The sequence below is a fragment of the Myotis myotis genome, unplaced genomic scaffold, assembly GCF_014108235.1.
Source record: "Myotis myotis isolate mMyoMyo1 unplaced genomic scaffold, mMyoMyo1.p scaffold_m19_p_10, whole genome shotgun sequence".
NCBI lineage: Eukaryota > Metazoa > Chordata > Mammalia > Chiroptera > Vespertilionidae > Myotis > Myotis myotis.
In genome coordinates, this window is record NW_023416314.1 from 30478143 (window position 1) to 30498535 (window position 20393).

General features: G+C 38.2%; 1 protein-coding gene across 10 annotated transcripts in view; it reads left to right on the forward strand.

Moving 5' to 3' along the window:
• Window positions 1-20393, forward strand: part of DLG2 (discs large MAGUK scaffold protein 2) — a 1392511-nt gene that overhangs the window by 611099 nt on the left and 761019 nt on the right. For 2 of the 10 annotated variants that reach the window (XM_036324807.1, XM_036324808.1), the window contains exon 1: window positions 12197-12529. The exons of 7 other annotated variants lie outside the window; for them this stretch is intronic. In XM_036324807.1, the coding sequence (XP_036180700.1) occupies window positions 12221-12529 (309 nt within the window). In that variant the 5' untranslated portion in view covers window positions 12197-12220. Of the gene's footprint in view, window positions 1-12194; window positions 12530-20393 lie in introns of those variants that run through there. One more of the 10 variants, XM_036324805.1, reaches the window with a different exon arrangement.

The window sequence follows — 20393 nt, forward strand, 5'->3', positions numbered from 1 at the left end:
ATTCATCAGAAAAAAATAAGAGCATGTAGAATTTAGACCAAAGAAAGACTGATTCCAGATCATGGTTCTCTTTCAAATTCTGGGTGTGACAACAAAAAGCCAGGAAGACTGCTTTCAGGGGACCTCAGTGGTGTATGCCAGACTGTCCCATAGTCAGAGGAAGGTCCATTTATATTTGTTCCATTTTGATTCAGTATTTTATCTTGAGACGAGAGGCCTGGTGCACAGATTTGTGCACTGGTGGGGTCCCTCAGTCTGGCCTGTGCCCTCTTGCAATCCAGGATCCCTCAAGGGATGTCGGACTGCTGGTTTCAGCCAAATTGCCTGTGGGGATTGGGCCCAAACCAACAGCCCAACATCCCCCAAGGGATGTAGTAGTTCCCAAAGTGGCAGGCAGCCATGGAGGAGCCCAAGTCCGGGCCAGGTGCCGCTCCACTTCTGCTCATCCTGGCCCTGCTGTGCCTGCTGCTGCCGCCGCTTGGTAGCACTGCTGTGGAGGTGGGAGAGGCTTGTACCACCACAGCTGTGCTCGCCAGCCGTGAGTCCAGCGGGTGGCGGCCCTCAGTCAGCTGAGCCGCGCTCCTGCAGTGGGAGTGCATTGACCACCGGGGACAGGTTCTGTATTAAGCATCTGCCCCCTGGTGATTGGTGTGCGTCATAGTGACCTGTTGGCCGGTCATAGGGTTATTCGGTCATTTGGTCGCTTAGGCTTTTATAGATATAGATATTTCTTTACTTATTTTGTGACTTTTCCTCCCTTCTTTCCTTTATTGTTTTGTTATTCCTTCCTTCCTTCCTTCCTTCCTTCCTTCCTTCCTTCCTTCCTTCCTTCCTTCCTTCCTTCCTTCCTCCCTCCCTCCCTCCCTCCCTCCCTCCCTCCCTCCCTCCCTCTCTTCCTTCCTTCCTTCCTTCCTTCCTTCCTTCCTTCCTTCCTTCCTTCCTTCCTTCTCCCTCATTGTACTCCTCTCTTTTATTCAGTTATAAGTCAATACCATAGTGTTATTTTGGCACATTTTATTATTAATGCATTTTATCCCACATGAAACTCAGAGCAGAAGATGGCATGTGTAGGGCCCCATACCTTCCCACACTACCTTTTCTGCTCCTGGCAACCAGGGAAGAATCAGATAAGCACCCAACATTGGATGTTACACATATTAGGTTCCTAAGAATCTGATCAAGAGCCAAGAATCCCCCACCATTTAAATCAATATACTTTCAATATTTAAATTAATTTTCAAGCCAACGAAAGCTTGGACAAGAACATATTGTTACATGCACTGAGCTCAGTGTTCAGTGCTAAAGAAGTTAAAAGACAAAAGTATAAAAAATAACTATAACTATAAAATATGTTAATGGATGCACAATATGAAATATGTAATTTGTGACATTAATTAATTGTGGGGGGAAGTAGAAGTGTAGCGTATATAACTGAAATTACACTGTTATCAGCTCATCAGTTTAAACTAGATGACTATAGGAATAAGGTGTTTTGTGTGAGTCCTAAGTTAATCACAGAGAAAAATAGCTACAGAAGATACCCAAAAGAAAATGAGAAAAGTATCAAATCACTCCAGTACAAAAATGAAGATAAGTAAATAAATAAATGAAACACAAAGGAAGATAGCAAGAGAAGAAAAGAGGCCTAAGTAAACTATAAAACAATTAGCAAAATGACAAGAGTAAGTTCTTTCCTATTAATAATTTATTTAAATGAGGCATAGAGTGGCTGAATGGATAATAAAAACAAGATTAAACTATATGCTGTCTATAAGTGACTCACTTTATTATTTTTTTTATTTTTTAAATTTCTTTATTAAGTTATTATATGTGTCCTTATCCCCACATTACCCCCCATCCCCCCTCACTCATGCCCTCACCCCCCTGTTGTCTGTGTGCATTGGTTAGGCGTCTATGCATGCATATAAGTCCTTTGGTTGATCTTTTCCCCTTACCCCCACCCTCCCCTACCTTCCCTCTGAGGTTTGACGGTCTGATCAATGCTTCTCTGTCTCTGGATCTGTTTTTGTTCATCAGTTTATGTTGCTCATTATATTCCATAAATGAGTGAGATCATGTGATATTTATCTTTCTCTGACTGGCTTATTTCACTTAGCATAATGCTCTCCAGTTCCATCCATGCTGTTGCAAATGGTAAGAGCTTCTTTTTTACCACAGCGTAGTATTCCATTGTGTAGATGTACCACAGTTAGATTTAAGAGCACATGGAGGCTGAAAGTGAAAGAATGAATAAAGATATTGCATGCAAATGATAATAATCAAAAACTCAAGAGAGACAAAGAAAGATATTATATAATGACAAAAGGGTCAATTTTCCAAGAAAATATGACAATTATAATTACATATGCACCAATATCAGAACATCCAAATACATGAAACAAACATTAACAGAACTAAAGGGTTAGATAGCAACATACTAATAGAAGATTTCAATGCCTGACTTTTAATAATGTATAGAACAATCTGACAGAAGATCAACAAGGAAACAGAGGAGTTGAATAACACAATAGATGAAAAAGGCCTAACACATATAGAGAGCTGTTCAACCTAAAAGCAACAGAATACACATTCTTATTAAATACACGAGAACATTCTATAGGACTAATCACGTTAGGTCACAAAACAAGTCTTAAAAAAATCAAGAAGATTAAAATTATATGATGTATTTTCCAACCCAAATGGAATGAAACTAAATAATGGCAGAAGGAAAACTGGAAAATTCACAAATATTTGGAAATTAAACAACACATTCTTGAATGATTAATGGTTTAAAGTGGAAAGCAAATGAGAAATTAAAAAATATCTTGAGGCTAATAAAAACAAAAAACACACATACCAAAACTTATGGGATGCAGCATAAACAATACTAAGCAAGTATATAGTGATAAATGCCTACATTAAAAAAGATTTAAAGTAAACAACCTAACTTTATACTTCAAAGAACTAGAACAATAAGAACAAATTACACCTAAAGTTAACAGAAAGAAGGCAATAATTAGGATTGAAACATAAATAAATAAAGTATAAAGTAAAAGAACAATAGAAAAATCAACAAAAATAAGAGCTGTTTTAAAAAAAAAGATAAAATTGATACTTTTAGCTACATTAACTAATAATAAAAAGAGAAAAGGCTCAAATGAATAAAAACAGAACTGAAAGAGATGCTACAATTAAAGCCAAATAAATTAAAAGGATTGGGACTAATGTGAACAATAATATACCCAAAAATTAGGTAATCTAAGAGAAATAAATACATTCCTAGAAAATGACAACCTATGAAGACTGAATTATGAAAATTATAAAATTTGAACAGACCTATAACTAGTAATGAGATTAAATCAATAATTAAAAGCCTCCCAACCAAAAAGAGCCAAGGATGAGATAGATTCACTGGTGAAATCTACCAAATATTTAAGGAAGAATTAATGCCAATTCTTCTCCAACTCTTCCAAAAAATTAAAATGGTGGGAACACTTCCAGACTTATGAGGCCACATTACTATGATACCAACGCTAGAAAAAGATACCACAAGAAAAGAAAACTTCAGGCCAATATTTCTAATAAATAAATGCAAAAATTCTATACAAATACTATCAAACTGAATTCAACAGCACATTAAAAGAATCATACACTATGATCAAGTGTGCTTTATCCATGAGATTTAAAGGTGCTTCAACATAAAAAAAAATCAATGAGATATACCACATTAACAGAAAAAGACAAAAATCACATGATCATCTCAACAGATGAAGAACATCATTGACAAAATTTAATATTATTTCATGACATAAACACTCAACAAACTAGAAATGGAAGGAAATTACCTCAACATAATAAAGGCCCTGTATGAAAATCCCATAGCTAACATCAGACTCAATGGTGAAAAACTGAAAAATTTTTCTCTAAGATCAAGAACAATATAAGGGTTCCTTCCCACTGTCACCAGTGTTATTCAGTGTTGTACTGGAAGTCATAACCAGAGCAATTAGTCATGTGCACACACACACACACACACACACCCCAAATTAAGTGTTTTTAAATTAGCAAGAAAGAAGTAAAATGGCCTCTGTTCACAAGTAACATTATTTTATATATAGAAAACACTAAAGATTATACACACAACTGTTAGAACTAAAAACTTAATTCAGCAAAATTGTAGGACACAAAATCAATATACAAAAATGTGTTTGCTTATATACATAACAATGAACAATTTGAATGGGAAATTAAAACAATCTTATTTACAATAACATAAAAAATAATACACAGGGATAAACTTAACCACAGCAATGAATGACTATTACACTAAAATTTACAAAACATTGATGAAAGAAATAAAACACAAGTAAATGTCCATAGATCAGAAGACAACATTTTAAAAAAATGTCCATACTACCCAAAGCAATCTTCAGATTCAATTAAAACCCTGAGAATATTCCAATGGCATTCTTTACAGAAATAGAGAAAAAACAATACTCACATTTATGTGGAAACAAATGTGAAATTCAAAAGAAAATCTATTTCTCTTAGATTACCTAATTTTTTGGTATGTAATTGTTCACATTAGTCCCAATCCTTTTGGGACATTTATGTGAAAAACAAAGCTCAGACCTGTTAGTATGACCATTGTAAAACAACAACAGCAGCACAAACTAAGTGTTGGTGAGAATGTGGAGAAATTGGAACCCTGTACCCTGTTGATGGGAATGTAAAATGGCTCAGCTGCTATAGAAAACATGAATGTTTTTCAGAAAACTTAAAAATAAAACTGTCATATGACCCATAAATCCCTTTTTCATTTATTCAAAAAAGTGAAATTAGAGTCTTGAAAAGATATTTGCACTCCTGTGATCTTTGAAGCGTTATTTACAACTAGAGGCTTGGTGCACGAAAATTGTGCATGGGGGTGGGGGTGTGTGTCCCTCAGCCCAGTCTGGGAACCCTCGGTTATGTCTGACTGCCGGTTTAGGCCTGTGGGATCGAGACTAAACCAGCAGTTGGACATCCCTCTCACAATCCATGACTGCTGGCTCCTAACTGCTCGCCTGCCTGCCTGTCTGCCTCATTGCCTCTAACTGCTTCTGCCTGCCAGCCTGATCGACCCCTGACCACTCCCCTGCTGGCCTGATTGATGCCTAACTGCTCCCCTGCCAGCCCGGTTGCCCACAACTGCCCTACCCTGCTGGCCTGATCGCCCACAACTGCCCTTCCCTGCCGTGACCCACCTCCTCGGTTGGGACCCGCCTCCTCTGTGCAAGGTGGTAGAGACGCCAGGACCAGCTTCTTCCATGCCGCGCAGAGCCGCGGGACTCCCAGGCCTCACCGCACAGAGCGGCCGCTGGGCCCCACCTCCACTGAACACGTGGTCATCTTGTGGTGGCCATATTTGTGGTGACCACCTTTGTAGTGGCCATCTTGTGGCGACCATCTTGTGACAATGTTGTGCATGAGGACCAGCTAGGCTTTTATTAGTATAGATAGCACCGAGGTGGAAACAGGCTAAATATCCATTGATGGATGGATAAATAAAATGTGGTATATAGAAACAATGGAATATTATTCAGCCATAAAAAGGAAGAAATCCTGTCATATGCTACAACATGAATGAACTTTGGGGACATAATGCTAAATGAAATAAGCCAGTTACAGAAAGACAAACACTGAATGATTTGATTTATATTGTATGACGTATCTAAAGTAGTGAATTCATAGAAGCAGGAAGTAGAATGGAGGTTGCTAGGGCCTAGGAGGAGGGGAATTGAGGATTTTCTGTTCAAAAGGAATATAATTTCAGTGGTTAAGCATCAACTTATGAACCAGGAGGTCACGGTTTGATTCCTGGTCAGGGAACATGCTTTGGTTGTGGGTAGATCCCCACTGGGGGGTGTGCAGGAGGCAGCCAATCCATGACTCTCTCTCATCATTGATGTTTCTATTTCTCTCTCCCTCTCCCTTCCTCTCTGAAATTAATAAAAATGTATTTGAAAAAAAAACATTTAAAAAATAAATAAAAGAAATAGAATTTCAGTAGTTCATGATCAAAATGTTCTGGAGATTTGCTGTGCAACACTGTGTGTGTGGTTGACAATATTGTACTGCATACTTAAACTGTGTTAAGAGGGTAGATCTGTGTTATGTATTTTTTAGTCATATTTAAAAATATATAATTAAGGTGCTGTTATAAATACTAATGCTGTTTAATTTTTTAAACTTTTAACTTGATTAATCGGGAGGAAGGGGAGGTGTCATCTTGTCCGTCTGCTCTCTAGTATACACTTTCAGGATCCTGAACTCACTATGCCTCTGGAGTATATCACTTTAAGAGGGTCAAGACTGGTGGTTGGAGTTTGGGATGCTCTATCTGCTTTCCCACTGACTGGCTTTTCCCCCCCACTCCCCCTTTTTCACTATCTATATAAAGGGAGAACATCTTGAAAACACTTCAGAGAAAAATCACAGCTGGCAGGAAGTATAGCTTTTATGAATGAATATCTTACTAAAACAAACAAAAGCCATTTCAATTTCTTAGTATTGTAAGACCACTATCAAATTTCTTCCCCCAAATGAGTTAATGCATACCACTACACCACTCAGCCACACAGAATGTTTCACTTAAATGATGACCTTAAGAGCACATAGCTACTTTGTGTTTAAATTCAAAATGCTTATTTGTTCATTTTGCACTGAGAGGTAGAACACAGACTTGAATACCAATGTTGGTATAACCACTGAAAGACAATTTTTATCTTCTTTCTTACTAGATTTGTTTTAATAAATACTAAACACTGCCTTTGTGCTTGGTTCAGAAGCTACAGATACAAAAAGAGCCCTCTCTCTTCCCTAATGGCATTTACCTATATTCTGTGTAAGTAGAATGGCCCAAAATGAGTAATAGTGTAATTTTTACTTTAAGTACAGACATGTAAGTGTTGGAATAGAAAGGCACAGGTGTGTCTAGCCAGTGTGGGTCAGTGGATTGAGCATCATGCCATCCACCAAGAGGTCACTGGTTCGATTCCTGGTCAGGACACATGCCTGGGTTTCAGGCTCAATCCCCAATAGGGGGCCTGCAGGAGGCAGCCAATCAACACCGATGTTTCTATTTCTCTCTCCTCCCTTCCTCTTTCTCTAACAAAAAGTGATAAGAGTATATGAAGAAAAAGAAAAGAGAAAAGAAAGGCACAGGTGCTAAGTGAGTGTTTAATGGGAGGATGACATGATCTGTTCTGGAAGAAGGGTGGGGCACAGTGTCCAGGGGATGGTTTCTTGGAAAGGTGACATTTGAGCTGAGCTCTGGAGGGCAGGGATGACTCCAGAATTTCTGAATAGAAGAGTCTTTGGGATGGCAAGCTGGTGTGAAGGAAGGTCTGGGAGACTGGTTTTGGAGCTGTGTTGCAGGGTAAGTCGACCCTTCTTGAGTATATTCAATGATTCCTTGGGATGATTCCAGGAAGTTGTTTCTTGAAGCACCTAACAGAAGGGTGAGTAGGAATGATTTATGTGAAGGTGTGGGCAAGGGAAGAGAGCATGTGGAATGGCCACAAGGTAGTCAAGGCCTATGTGGTTGGAAGGTGGATGGGGCAAGGGGGTGAGGCATGGGTGAGACTGGAGAAAGCACAGAGGCCAAGTCACACAGGCCATAATCCAGGACCAGGCAGGCCAGTTTGAAGATGTTGTCTATGGGGATAAAGGTCCTCAGAGATTTTATTGACATTTGTTATGCAGAGTGGGGCCTGACTGCATTCACACATCTGAGGAAGTCCCTCTGGCCACTATGTGAGAGTGAATTGGAGTAAGGGTGGAGGCCAGAGACCAGCTGGGAAGCTGTTTCACCACTGCTGAGGAGACGTGATGGTAGCTTCGACAAGGGAGGTTGTCATAGTGGTGGATTGAGAGAAATCGACCACTGTGAAAGGTATTTACACACACAAGCATACAAATACTGTGGAGTGTAACTGAATATGCCAGGGGCGTCTGGAAAGCTTCCGGGGAGTGACATTAGCCTAATGTTGAAGGACAAGGACACATTTCTTATAGCAGTGGAGCTCATTATTTAGATTCAATAGCTAAAATTTGTAAATTATAAATGATTATTACCTTTTTATTAGTGTTCTCATAATCTCTAAGAAATGTCACATAACTTATGTTCTTATTTCCCCAACAGTGTTACTGTGTTAGAATATAATACATCTGCATTTCCTGAAAACCATTTTACAATTCACCCTTACATTAATTCAGATTAATCCTCTCTCCTCAACACCCACCAAAATCCAAGCATATTAGCAAGAATTTTGGACATTTTAAAACTATTTTTGTTTACTTTCTATTAAATTCTATGTCCAGGTGAAATCTCTATAGCAATTAAGCATGTATCCTTCCTCAGTGTTAATTCCTTCTTGCTTTGCCTCCTAAGATTTATGATTAAATTGGTTTAAGGGTTTTGGAAATAAATTTAGAGCCTGAAATACTTTAAATATGCTTGGTTCTCTCTTATTTTGAAAGGTAAATGTGATTAGATCTGGAGATTGCTTAGGCTGGAGGCTATTAGATGTACAAGAATATTAATTTGTTAGCATTTATGACATCTCTAGGATTTGCAGGGCCAGGAATAGACTATCTACAATTTTGAAATCAAGATAAATTTTATCTAATACTTTATATCATTTTGTGATTATCTAAGACATTACTTATGGATGCTAAAGGGCTTCTGCTACCCAGTCATCCTTTAGAAAGCACTACTTAGCTCTTCTTTCGTAATTAATATTTTCATTTCCCATATGCAAAGAGAGCCTGAGGAAATTTTATCTGGCAAGAATATCTGCATAGTGTTTTAGTGCGGTACAATTTATTTAGTAAATCATCATTGCTATTTAATTTTAAACAAATCAAGCCAGGATATTCATTTAAGCCTCTGCTTTAAAGCCAGTGGCTGCTCTATGGAGACAGTAACAGGTCAAAGAGAGGTCAAGAAGATACATCTCATCTAGGCATTGCCCTGTGCACCATCTGCCCATGTTAAATCACAATGATAAGTGGGATGTGTACTTGGGTACCACTAATTCTTGTTTGGCCAGAATTTCATGTCATCTCATGGTCATTACAATTGTCCAATTACAGTTGATCAAATTGAATTATCTTTAATTAGTAGGTCTGTTTCATAGTACAGTGGGTTAGTTGGACACATTTATCTGCTTAAGTGGTCTGTCTTCAGACTTAAAAAGCCAAACATCATTATTTGAAAAGGAAAAAAAAAATATGACTTGAAGAGGAAGACAGGAGGCTGGAATTATGTTATATATATTAAAGAATAATTTCAGTATAGTATTGTAATGAGTTTAATGGAAGTTTGATATGGTCTTTAAGATCCTTCAAGGCAAGTAATATTAGTTACACAACATATTTATCAATATAGGAATGACATGTTAAGGTTATTAAAATAGGAATCCTGTTGTCCTTGTGTTGAGAAGAAATAGCTCATTAAAAATAACTCATTCAACCCTGGCTGATGGCTCAGTTGGTTGGAGCATTGCCCAGTCAGGGCACATGCCTAGGTTGCAGGTTTGATCCCCAGTTGGGGCACATATGGGAGGCAACCAATCAGCATTCCTCTTTCATATCAATGTTTGTTTTTTTCTCTTTCTCTCTTCCTCTCTCTTCAAAAATCAGATTTCCCCCACTGAGTATCACATAATGAACTCTTTGCCTCAATTTTACACTTTTCAAGCATTGATCTTGATTCCTTGATTTTCTTTCAGGAAGAAAGACCATTAATGCCACATATTTCTTCCCAATAGTTAAAGTCTTATCCTTCTTATTCTTCTTCTTCCTTCTTCTCCTTCTCCTTCTCCTTCTCCTTCTCCTTCTCCTTCTCCTTCTCCTTCTCCTTCTCCTTCTCCTTCTCCTTCTCCTTCTCCTTCTCCTTCTCCTTCTACTTCTCCTTCTCCTTCTCCTTCTTCTATCAAATTTCTTTAACACCTCAAAACCATCACTGTAGCTAACCTTAATGGAAGAGCTTATGATTCTGCATCATTGCTGAATTAAATATTGTTTTCAAAAAATGTTACTCAACTGCTTCATTCCTCTACTCTTCCTTCTATTTATACATCCACCAAACCCTCCATATATCCATCCAAGAAATCCTATATAATAAAAGGCTCATATGCAAATCGACTGAACAGTGGAACGACCAGTCACTATGATGCACACTGACCACAAGGGGGCAGATGCTCAACGCAGGAGCTGCCCCCTGGTGGTCAGTGCACTCCCACAGGGGGAGCGCTGCTCAGCCAGAAGCCCGTCTCACAGCTGGCAAGTGCAGCAGTAGTGGCGGGAGCCTCTCCCACCTCCACGGCAGTGCTAAGGATGTCCAACTGCCCGTGGGGAGCAGGACTAAGCTGTCAGCCAGACACCCCCCAAGAGAGCGCAGGCTGGGCCGAGGGACCACCACCTGAGTGCACGAATTTCATGCACCGGGCCTCTAGTGTATTTAAAAGGCTGCTATGTGCTGGGCAGTCAGTGCACTAGGTGCTTTGAAAAAATTACCAGTAATGGACCAGGGCCTGCCTTTTGAACTTATTCATATGAGTTATAATTATTTAGCAAAGATGTTTTGGATGCTTACTGTGCCAGGCAAGGTACTAATGTCCACCTCTTGTGGAAAAATTGGAAAAGGATACTTTTTATGGAGATACATGGAAAGAGAAGATTCTGCCTCATTCCTTCAGCATTTTTATATATTTATCAATGATTTATCTAGCGAATCCCAGGATTGAAATGTAGAATATGTTATAATCCTGGCCTTTGAAATAATAACCTTTACCCCTTAGTCAGAAATGAGGTCTACACCACCCTAGCTGCTGGTCAATCCACTGAGAAGTTAGATCTAATAGTACCTGATGGTCTGTAGATAAAATTATTATATCATGGGGTTATATCATCATTTTTTGGTGCTGCGTAGATGGCAGCTTGCTTCCCAATCAAACCAAAATTATTTCCTTAGGATATGTGATAAGCATTTATGTTACAGATGGAGAAAGTTTCAAAAAGAATACAAACTCTAAGCACCTTTTCCTCTACTGAAAATACTATGGGTGGCTTCTGTGAATCATGCTAAAATTTTTAAACAATCATGTCCTCTCTGGAAGGCAATTGCTTTAAATTGGATAGATTTCACTTATTTTTCAGTGCAAGAATTTGAAAATTCTGTCTTTGGAAACCAAAATACTGGATGGCAGAGTTAGATGTGTCTTTTACTTTAAAATGCAGCCCCTTTCTCTGGTGAATGTATTTGTTGTGGTAAAGTATTTGAAAGGAAATCCTCAGAATAATTTTGGGTAAGGAAAAACACTGTGTTAAAATAAGCCAACCCCTCAGTTTTGAACTTTTGAAAATTGCTTTTTTTTGAATCAGAAGGAAATAATAATTGTTCATAGCATAAAGAATATTTGCTTAGATGGCAGTGTGTAATCATGATCTAAAACACATTAAACTTGCAACTTTTAAAGGACTCCAGTAGCATGCTGTGACCTCAGCAATTTTTCTAAATGAATTGAGCTTCTTTAGAATTAATACTGATGCTCTTATTTAGTTGCCTCATGATCTGGTCTGTCTTGGCAAATCTCTCTCTCGATAATTGATTCCTGTAAATGTTGGAAATTCCTTGACAGGTTAACTTTCCCATCACTTTAAATGGCTTGTGCTATGTTGTTTCAGCCTAGATGCCTTCTTTCCGGAAAGAAGGGTCCTGCTAGCCTGATAAGAAGCTGTCTTTCCTGAGGTCTGTATTTTGCGTGGGGATCAGCCAGGACAGGGAAAAGCCAGAATGCCAAATTGCAGCGAGTATTCTTTACTGTGGGGCTCCATCCAAAAAGGGCTTGTAATGCAGTGTACAGTCTTGTAGCCCAGCTGTGTGGAGCATTGATTGCTTCTGCCTAGAGCAGGGATACTGTCAAGTTGCTCTGTGAGTTGAGTCATCTATTGACAAAGAGCTACCAGCCCGCAGATAATGCTGTGCGGAGCTGCTCTCGCTGCTCCCACGGCTCCCAGGATGCACTGCTTATAGCAGCTGTCAAAGCTACTGAGGGATCCACGCGAGGGGGGAAAAAAAGAGACTTTTACAACTGCCTGGAAGCAAGGGGTGTCAAGGAGGAAACATTCCTGGGCAGAGCTGACCAAAGGAAAGAGTAGACATCAGTGCACTATGAATGCATACCTCACCAAGCAACACAGCTGCAGCCGGGGGTCCGATGGGATGGATGCCGGCAGGAGTGCCCCCACAGTGCTCAGGGATGCCCACTGCGCTTGTGGCTGGCAGAGGAGCCCTCAGGGGCTCGGGTACAATTCTCAGACCATGCCTTCTTCAGGACCTGGGGGTCCAGCTTCAAACAGGACCAAGCTGGTCACCTTGTGGGACAGTGTGCGGAAAAGTCCCCACAGGACGAGCACCAAGGGCAAAGGGACTTGTGGGGAGCACTGTGCCTGCCCACATGGCTGGTTCAGCCCAGCACAGGTGAGCCTTTTCCTTATGACTTTCCCCCGAGCGCCGGGAGAAACTGCGAGCAAGTTGTGTAAGGTTAGGATGGTTTGGAAACTTTGCTGAGTGAGTGAGTCCTCCTTGCTGACTGGGGATGCCTGTTTGGAAAATGGTAGGCCAAGAAAAACCTCTCATTTTCACAGGTTTGGGGGGCTCACACCTCAGGGCGGCTTGGGCAAGTCCAGGGATGCTGTGCTCAGTTTCTTTTAGTGACTTTTCCCCAAGTTCAACTTTTCTAATCTTCAGATGATTTCACTATTTTGCATCATAGTCTTTTAACTGCACTTTTACTTCTAGTCATTGTTAACTTTTCTATTCTGCCTAGCCCAGGGTTTTTGTTTGTTTGTTTGTTTGTTTGTTTTAAGGAAGAGAAAAAATAACTTTAATCAGATATTTTCCAGCTCTTTAAAGTTAAAAGTAGATTTATTCAGATTTGGAAAGTGGTGATTTGAACTATACTATTCTAATTTTATTCTTATAATGCTGTGTACCTCTTTAGTAATAGAGAAAAAAATTTGTTTATCCTAAATAATTTATTTTACAAGCACAAGGAATAATTGGAAGCAAGCTATAGGATGATTATGCTCAAAATAAAAAAAAATGAAATATTTCATTTATTACTAGAGAAGCAATAGTTTATTTATATTAAACACTCTCTCTCCTAGAATACATTTCTGAAGCAAATATGCAGGTTCCCTTAATTTGATTACTAGCTGATTCTTGCCCCAAACTACTAACATTTTACCAGAAGTTAAATTGTTTTTTTCCTGCTTCCATCCAGGGAGGGAAAACAACTTTCTGTAAATTCTGTAAAATAAAAATAAAATGCACCTGTAATCACTGTCATGAGTACAGAACAATGACTGTTCTTAAATATCCATTGAAAAGAGAAAAGCTGTGTTTGCAGAAAAAAATCCTTTCTTGATTTTAATATGCTTTTAGTATAATTGAGAAGTGAATATTGATCATGAGTAAAACATTATGGTGTGAGAAGTGTAGAGAACATTCTAATTTTAATGTTAATTTTATAAAAAGTACTTCCAAGAATATCATTTATCACTAGATCTTAATGATATAGTTACATATACCTGGCCAAATATATGGCTTTTGTTGCATTAACATCATGCATCTTAGCATTCTGCTTTAAATCAATAACATATTGTCATTATAGTATTAAATTCAGTTTGAAATGGAGCTTGACATTTGACACGCAGTTAATTTTTAAAGTTAGCATCAATCCCAAACTGAATAAACAGTCCTGACGATTTTGAAGTATCTATATAGTCTTTCACAAATACATGTTTCAATGTCTTTAACCTATATCTCTGTATTGATTGCATTCTCAAGGTTCCCAGAGGCAAAGCACACAAACTCACATCTAGTTTGTTGTTTTTATAAAGAGAAAGCAAACTTGCTTTAGAGTAAAAAAAAAAAAACCACACCAAACTTGCTTTATTGTTCTAATTTTTTATTCAATATGTAATAAAATTTTATTTCATAAATGATAATTTTCCAACTCCACATTTGAATTCTACCTTGTAATAAACATTCTCTAGAACTCTTGGTACATATTTCATCAACCAAGGGAAACCTTTTTCTTCCTTGGTGTTTCACAAACTCAGCCTCCTACTTGCCTTACATTTATAGCTATTGAATGCTTTAGAGACTTGAAATAGAGTCTCTGCACTAATAATTAAAGATCCAGTGACATATGGGAAGGCAGTAAATTGAAGCAACCACCATCTCTCATTATTCTTTTGCACACATATCTCTATACCTTTTCTCCTTTATTCACATGTACTTTATTATTGGCTAGGAAGAACAGTGATCCTTTAATATTGGAGCTATAATACTATATCTTTTAGGCTCTTCAATGTTGTGACATTCTCACCTGATCCTTTCACCTCTTGCCATCTCAGTCCCTAGAGTGCTAAGCTAGAGTGATTAATTTATCTCTTTGTCCCACTCCTGTACACTTTCAAATATATTATGTTGAATAGTTTCTAATTTGTCTATATATACATATGTGCACAGATTTTAACATATGCATTAAATATCTCTATAATACCTAACTACTTGCATTCCATATATTAACATTTTGTATATATGTAAGTATGTATACACACACACACATATATACATATACATGCATGTATATACACACATAAAAAATAAAGTTCTATATTATTTTAATCTAGAATATACTAGTTTGTTTTTATAAAGAATGTTTATTCTCTCTGTGTAAATATATTTCATTTATTTCTGATAGGTACTCAAAATGCTGATATATTTACATAAGCATATATGTTGATATTCATTTACATATGCATCTATAGAATAGATCTAATATTTAAAATATACAGACCTGTGTATGTACTATATGCTCATGTATAACTATCACAAAAACAAGAGCATATAAGTTTTTATGAATAGGTCCATTAAAGTAGTCTGTTTTTATAATTTTGTTATACTATTTCTACCCCTTAAATTAACTGGAGATATTGTGTGAAATATTGTAAGACAAAGGGTGGAGCTGATGCTAAACATTAGAATCCTTGGTGGAGCAGGGAGAAGGAGAGTGCATGTTTTAGAATAGCCTAGGTAGCTGCATGGGGTACAGAACGTGCCTGAGGGCTAGTGAGCATCTGGGAGCTAGGATCCTGCCCTCGGAGATATTTGCTGTATTACGTGGAAATCGGCAGTGTGATTTCCGGCTGGTATAATAGAGGGCCATGGTAATGACTTGAGTTCCTCCCAAGGCTCTTTGCCAAACTCCTGTTATTTGGGGGGCTGTGTGCTAAGGACTCTGTCATTATGCTCTTTCTCAGCAGGACTAAAAAACAGCTCCGTCCCTGCTCAAATCAGTTTTCATTCCATTTGGATCTGTAGAATTAATATAACCATAATGATAGGTAAGAAAATGGAAAATTATAGAGTCCAGAAATGAATTCTAGAATGCACATCTCAGATAATAGTGTTGGCCTTGGGAGGAAAAACATGTCCGTCATTGCTTATGTGGCATTTCTCCCCAATGCAGACTGATCTGAGGAGGCAGCCCAGAAGAGTGACTTGGAGACTAGAGATCTATGCATTTGCTCTTTATTCATATTTAATTCATTCATTCCGAATTTGTTTATTCAACGATCATTTCTTGGGTGCCACTCTGTGCCACTGTGTCAGGCCCTGTGGATAGAATAGTAAACAAAGTAGATACTATCGTACCAGTGTGGAGCTTATAGCCTTCAATGGCATATAATATTTAGCAAATATATCATTATATACACAGAATCATACTATCAGAAATTACAATTTGGAAGTGAAATAAAGTTCCACAGAGTCCTGCCAATTTCATAGTAAATGTATATTAGGACACATATTAGGACACAGGGAATGAGAGAGAAAGATACTTTTCTTTTTCTTTTTCTTTTTTAAAGTTACCACATCTCTTTAGGCCTGCATTTTCTGTTTTTTAAAAGGAGGATAAAAATAATACCTAACTCACATGATTGTGGTGAGGAATGATTAACATAATACATGTGAAGCACTTAGCACAGTGCTTATAAATAATACAGATCCAATAAATATTTGTGGAATGAAAAAGGAGCCTGCCAAAGATTGAAAATGATTAAGCTATTCCTTAATTCATTATACCTAATTTTCTGGGACGAGAAGAGAGGTGAGTCTGTGAAGGCTTCCTAGAGGTAGTGATACATGGGCTGAATTGAATTGAATCTTAAAAAAAAAAAATTGTACTGATCGTCAAGTGGGCAAAGACAAATATGCTTTGGGAATAAAAATAACAAAAACAAACACACTTAGCACCCTGTTGCCTGTGTGGAATGCTCCTGGTTGTCTGTGCGCATGGAGGGGTGAGCGGGGATTGGTCACAGCAGGCCTGGTGGGCCTTGATGAGGACTCCATTGAGACAGCTGCAGGGAGTGCCCACAGGATTCAGGTGCCTGCTCTGCCACTGTCTATGTGTTTGGCTTCATGGTGGTTAAAACCTTCTGGGCCTCAGGTGCTCTGCTTCTAAGAAAACTGGTTTTCTCTAAATGAACCTCCCTATCTCCGCCAATACTAATATTCGGTGACTGTCAACGGACACCCATTAATTAATGGGAAGCACTTCAGAAAGGATGTAAGCTTTAGTGCTAGATAATCCTAAATTTGAACTTGCAGCTCTATATGACCTCACTTGCTTAACTTCTTTAAGGCCCATTTGTGGCCTCTCTAAAACTTAGGGTGCTAAAATCATATTGTAGAAAAATATAATACAAATTGAGAATACCTATAGTCCAGCATGATACATACAACACAGACATTTTTCAATTAAAAAAGGTAGTTATGATTACTAGTAATAGGTAAATTATCCATAAAGTTCATAATAATAATTATTATTAATTATTATTATTGTCTTTTATTTGAACTTCTAGTTTGTCCCCTGAATTTATTGATGTCTTCCTTATAATGATGAAGGTTAGACTATGCAACTGTCCAGAAACATTTGGCACAGGACCACATGATGATGGGGTGACATTTTGTCCTTCAGGGTTCTAAGAGATTTACACTAAAACAAAATCATGTAAGATAGAATTGTACTAATGAAGTTGCATTCCCATAAACTTGTATTCAGAGGGAGGTGATGCTAGATTTTCTCAGTAAAATTCTACTAGAACAATTGCATTTGAATTATTTAGCCAAAGTCTGTAAATCTCCCCTAACGGTATCTTTGAAGCTCCTCCAGAAACAGCAGTTTGCAGCAACTTGAGTGCAAAGGACTTTTTTTGTCCAAGAAGTAGGGATGCCTTAGGTTGAAATTTCAGGCTCAGCTTATGCCCAGCCAAAAAGATCTGACAGCTTGTTTTACCTCTGTGGCTGCTTGTACTGATTCCTTCTATGAAGAGAGCCCCTTACCAAGAAAGAATAATAAGATTTTTTAGTGTCTGGAAGACATCAGCAGCCCCTAGGCAAAGAAAACAAAAAAGAATTAGAGGTATTGCAGAAGGTATTAAAGCATTCCATGGGCAGCCCTGAAGCCACTTGGTCGACACTCCTGGCAGCCCTGCTTCTTGATGCTGACATCAGCAGAGCATTCTTTCCAGGGTAGGATGAAGAGAAACAAAATACAGACGGTGGAAAAGAAAAGAGCAGAGATGATAATATTTATTGAAGACTCACAATATCCGCAATGTGTGAAGTACGGTGCTAGGGGATTTCTGTTAGTCATTTCTTTGAATGCTCCCAACAACACTAAAAGAGTGGTATTGTAATCCCCATTTTACAGATAATGTAAACTGATGTTAACAGTAAATTGCTCTTGATGGCATAACTGATAAGGGCAGAATTAGTTTCAACTGTAGGTCTATCCGACCCCCTTAAGCTTTCTACCATATCTTATAGAAAGGCCTGTTAGAGGTACTCTCAGAGGCAGAATATTGAGTTTGCCTACATAGTTGGGAGGACTGTCACCCCCAGCCAAATCTTAGATTTCCCCATTCTACTTCATTTTCTGGTCTCAGGAGCCCTGAGGGAGTAGGCACCTAAAGAACTCTTTCCTCTCTGATCAAGGTTAAAAACTGTGCTGATTTGAATGAGTTGCAGTTGATCACCAGACACCAGAATAAGTACTTGAATCTAGAAAGGTCTCCTAATAGATGGTTATTTATAAATTGGATCCAATCTTGCAAATTTTTTTGTGGTAAATTTTATTAAATGTATTGATTAATAAAATTATGTAGGTTTCAAGTGTAAAATTCTATAATACATTATCTGTATATTACATTGTCTGTTTACTACCCAAACTCAATTTTTTCATATTTTGCAAAATTTATGGTGAGGATTAGGAACTACGTGCTATAAACTTAATAAGTGCTATAACTTTGAACTCTGTGGCTGCTTCTACTGATTCCTTCTATAAAGGGAGTCCCTTACCAAGAAAGAATAATAAGATTTTTTAGTCTTTGGAATATATCAGCTGCCCCCATGCAAGGGAAATAGAAAAGAATTAGAGGTATTACAGAAGGAATTAAATTACTATAAACTTAATAAATTTATAGCAAATGGTTCATTTTCTGTCTTTTAATCACAGAGCATCATCTGGCATTACTGAATGTTTGTGAATTATACACACGTATCCTACCTACCTGTGTATCTATCGTGCCAAGAATCAAATATCTCTCTTTAATACCACCATCTCCATTGTCTCTCCTCTTCCTTTTTCTGGTAGTTTCATCTGTTGCCAATGCAGCCTTGCCTGCTTTTATTCTCCTCTATTCTCTACTCTGTCCCATCCTTTTAATTTCCCAAAGGCCTAGAATGTTTATAATTATGTGAGAACTGTATGGAAATTTAGAACTTATATAGTATATTTTCCAAAGTAGAACCTGAAGCCTAGAAAAGTTGAGACTTGCTCAAGGTCATTCAATTTGTGACAGAATTTATCAAAGTCTTTGAACTCAGATTTGAGTTTTATTTTTACTGTTTCAGGCTACACTACTTCTCTTAGCCCTTCTGTGCCCCTCTTCATGAAGCATAATTACTGACAGAAAATTATTAAGCATGTAATTTGTTGATAATGTGGTCTTGGACATTATACAAAAAATTACATAAACCTAATTTCTACTATCTCATAATTCAGACCAACAGTCCCCAAGGGCATAAGGAGAGAGAAGAGCCACTAAAAATTATTTTAGGAATCCATGGGCATAAGTATTGGGAGGTTATGCTGGCGTTTAGGAGAAGGGGGACATACATTGTAATGTGCAGTATATAATGTGCAACAAAGAATCGTCCCGTGTACTTCACAATTGTTAAAATCCCACTGGATGTTTTTGAAGATGTTTTTCAGTTTATTATTTTCCAAGCGTTCAAAGTCAAATTTGGTGTTACAAACAATTTTCTGAAATGATTTAATAATCATTAAATATTATAAGAATGTAACTCCTATGCACATCAAGGAATCATTATACTTAGTTCTGTTAGGAATTTTATCAAGAGTTGATTCCCATTTTGGAAAATCCCATCCTTAGAGCAATGCTGCTGCTCTTGGTATTGTGTCACTGACACACTTTTCTGTATCAGTCTACATTTGTGTGTCACCTGCAAAAAATATATAATTGAAGAGACTTGGGGATCCTTTGAATAGACCTAGACCCAAAGATTTTGAATTGGTAGAAACACAAAAATCTCACCAAATTTCACTAATAAGATTGTTTTTAAAATAATTCATTTGATTGCCATACCACATATTAATTTAAACAAATATTTGTTGCACAATAAGAAATCTATTTTGTGAAAATTATTTGAAATTATTTATTTTAGAGTTTTCTGTTGTTTTCAATATTACTCTGATATCATCTCAAATGTCATCTACCCTCAATTTCCCTATAAGCTCTTAGGCTGCTAGGATTTTGTTGTTGTTGTTGTTTTTATATCAATTTCCCATTATATATATATACTAGAGGCCCGGTGCACAAAAATTTGTGCACTCGGGGGGTGGGGGGTGGGCAGTCCCTCAGCCCAGCCTGTGCCCATTTGCAGTCCCTTGGGGGATGTGCACCTGTAGACTTAGGCCCACTCCCCAGGGGATCAGGCCTAAGCTTACAGTCAGACATCCTTCTGGCAGCCAGGGAGCCCTCGGGGGATGTCCGACTAAAGGCTTAGACCCCCAAGGGAGCTATGATGAGGAAGCTGGGGTGACAGAGGAGCCACGCTGTCCCGCCCCACTGCCTTGGCTTGGGTCACACATGGGATGCCCAGGCAGGCTGGCAGATCGCTGCTGCCCCACCTGGCCACCCCGGGTCGGGTCGCACACGGGACACCCGCCGCCCTGGGTCGCAGA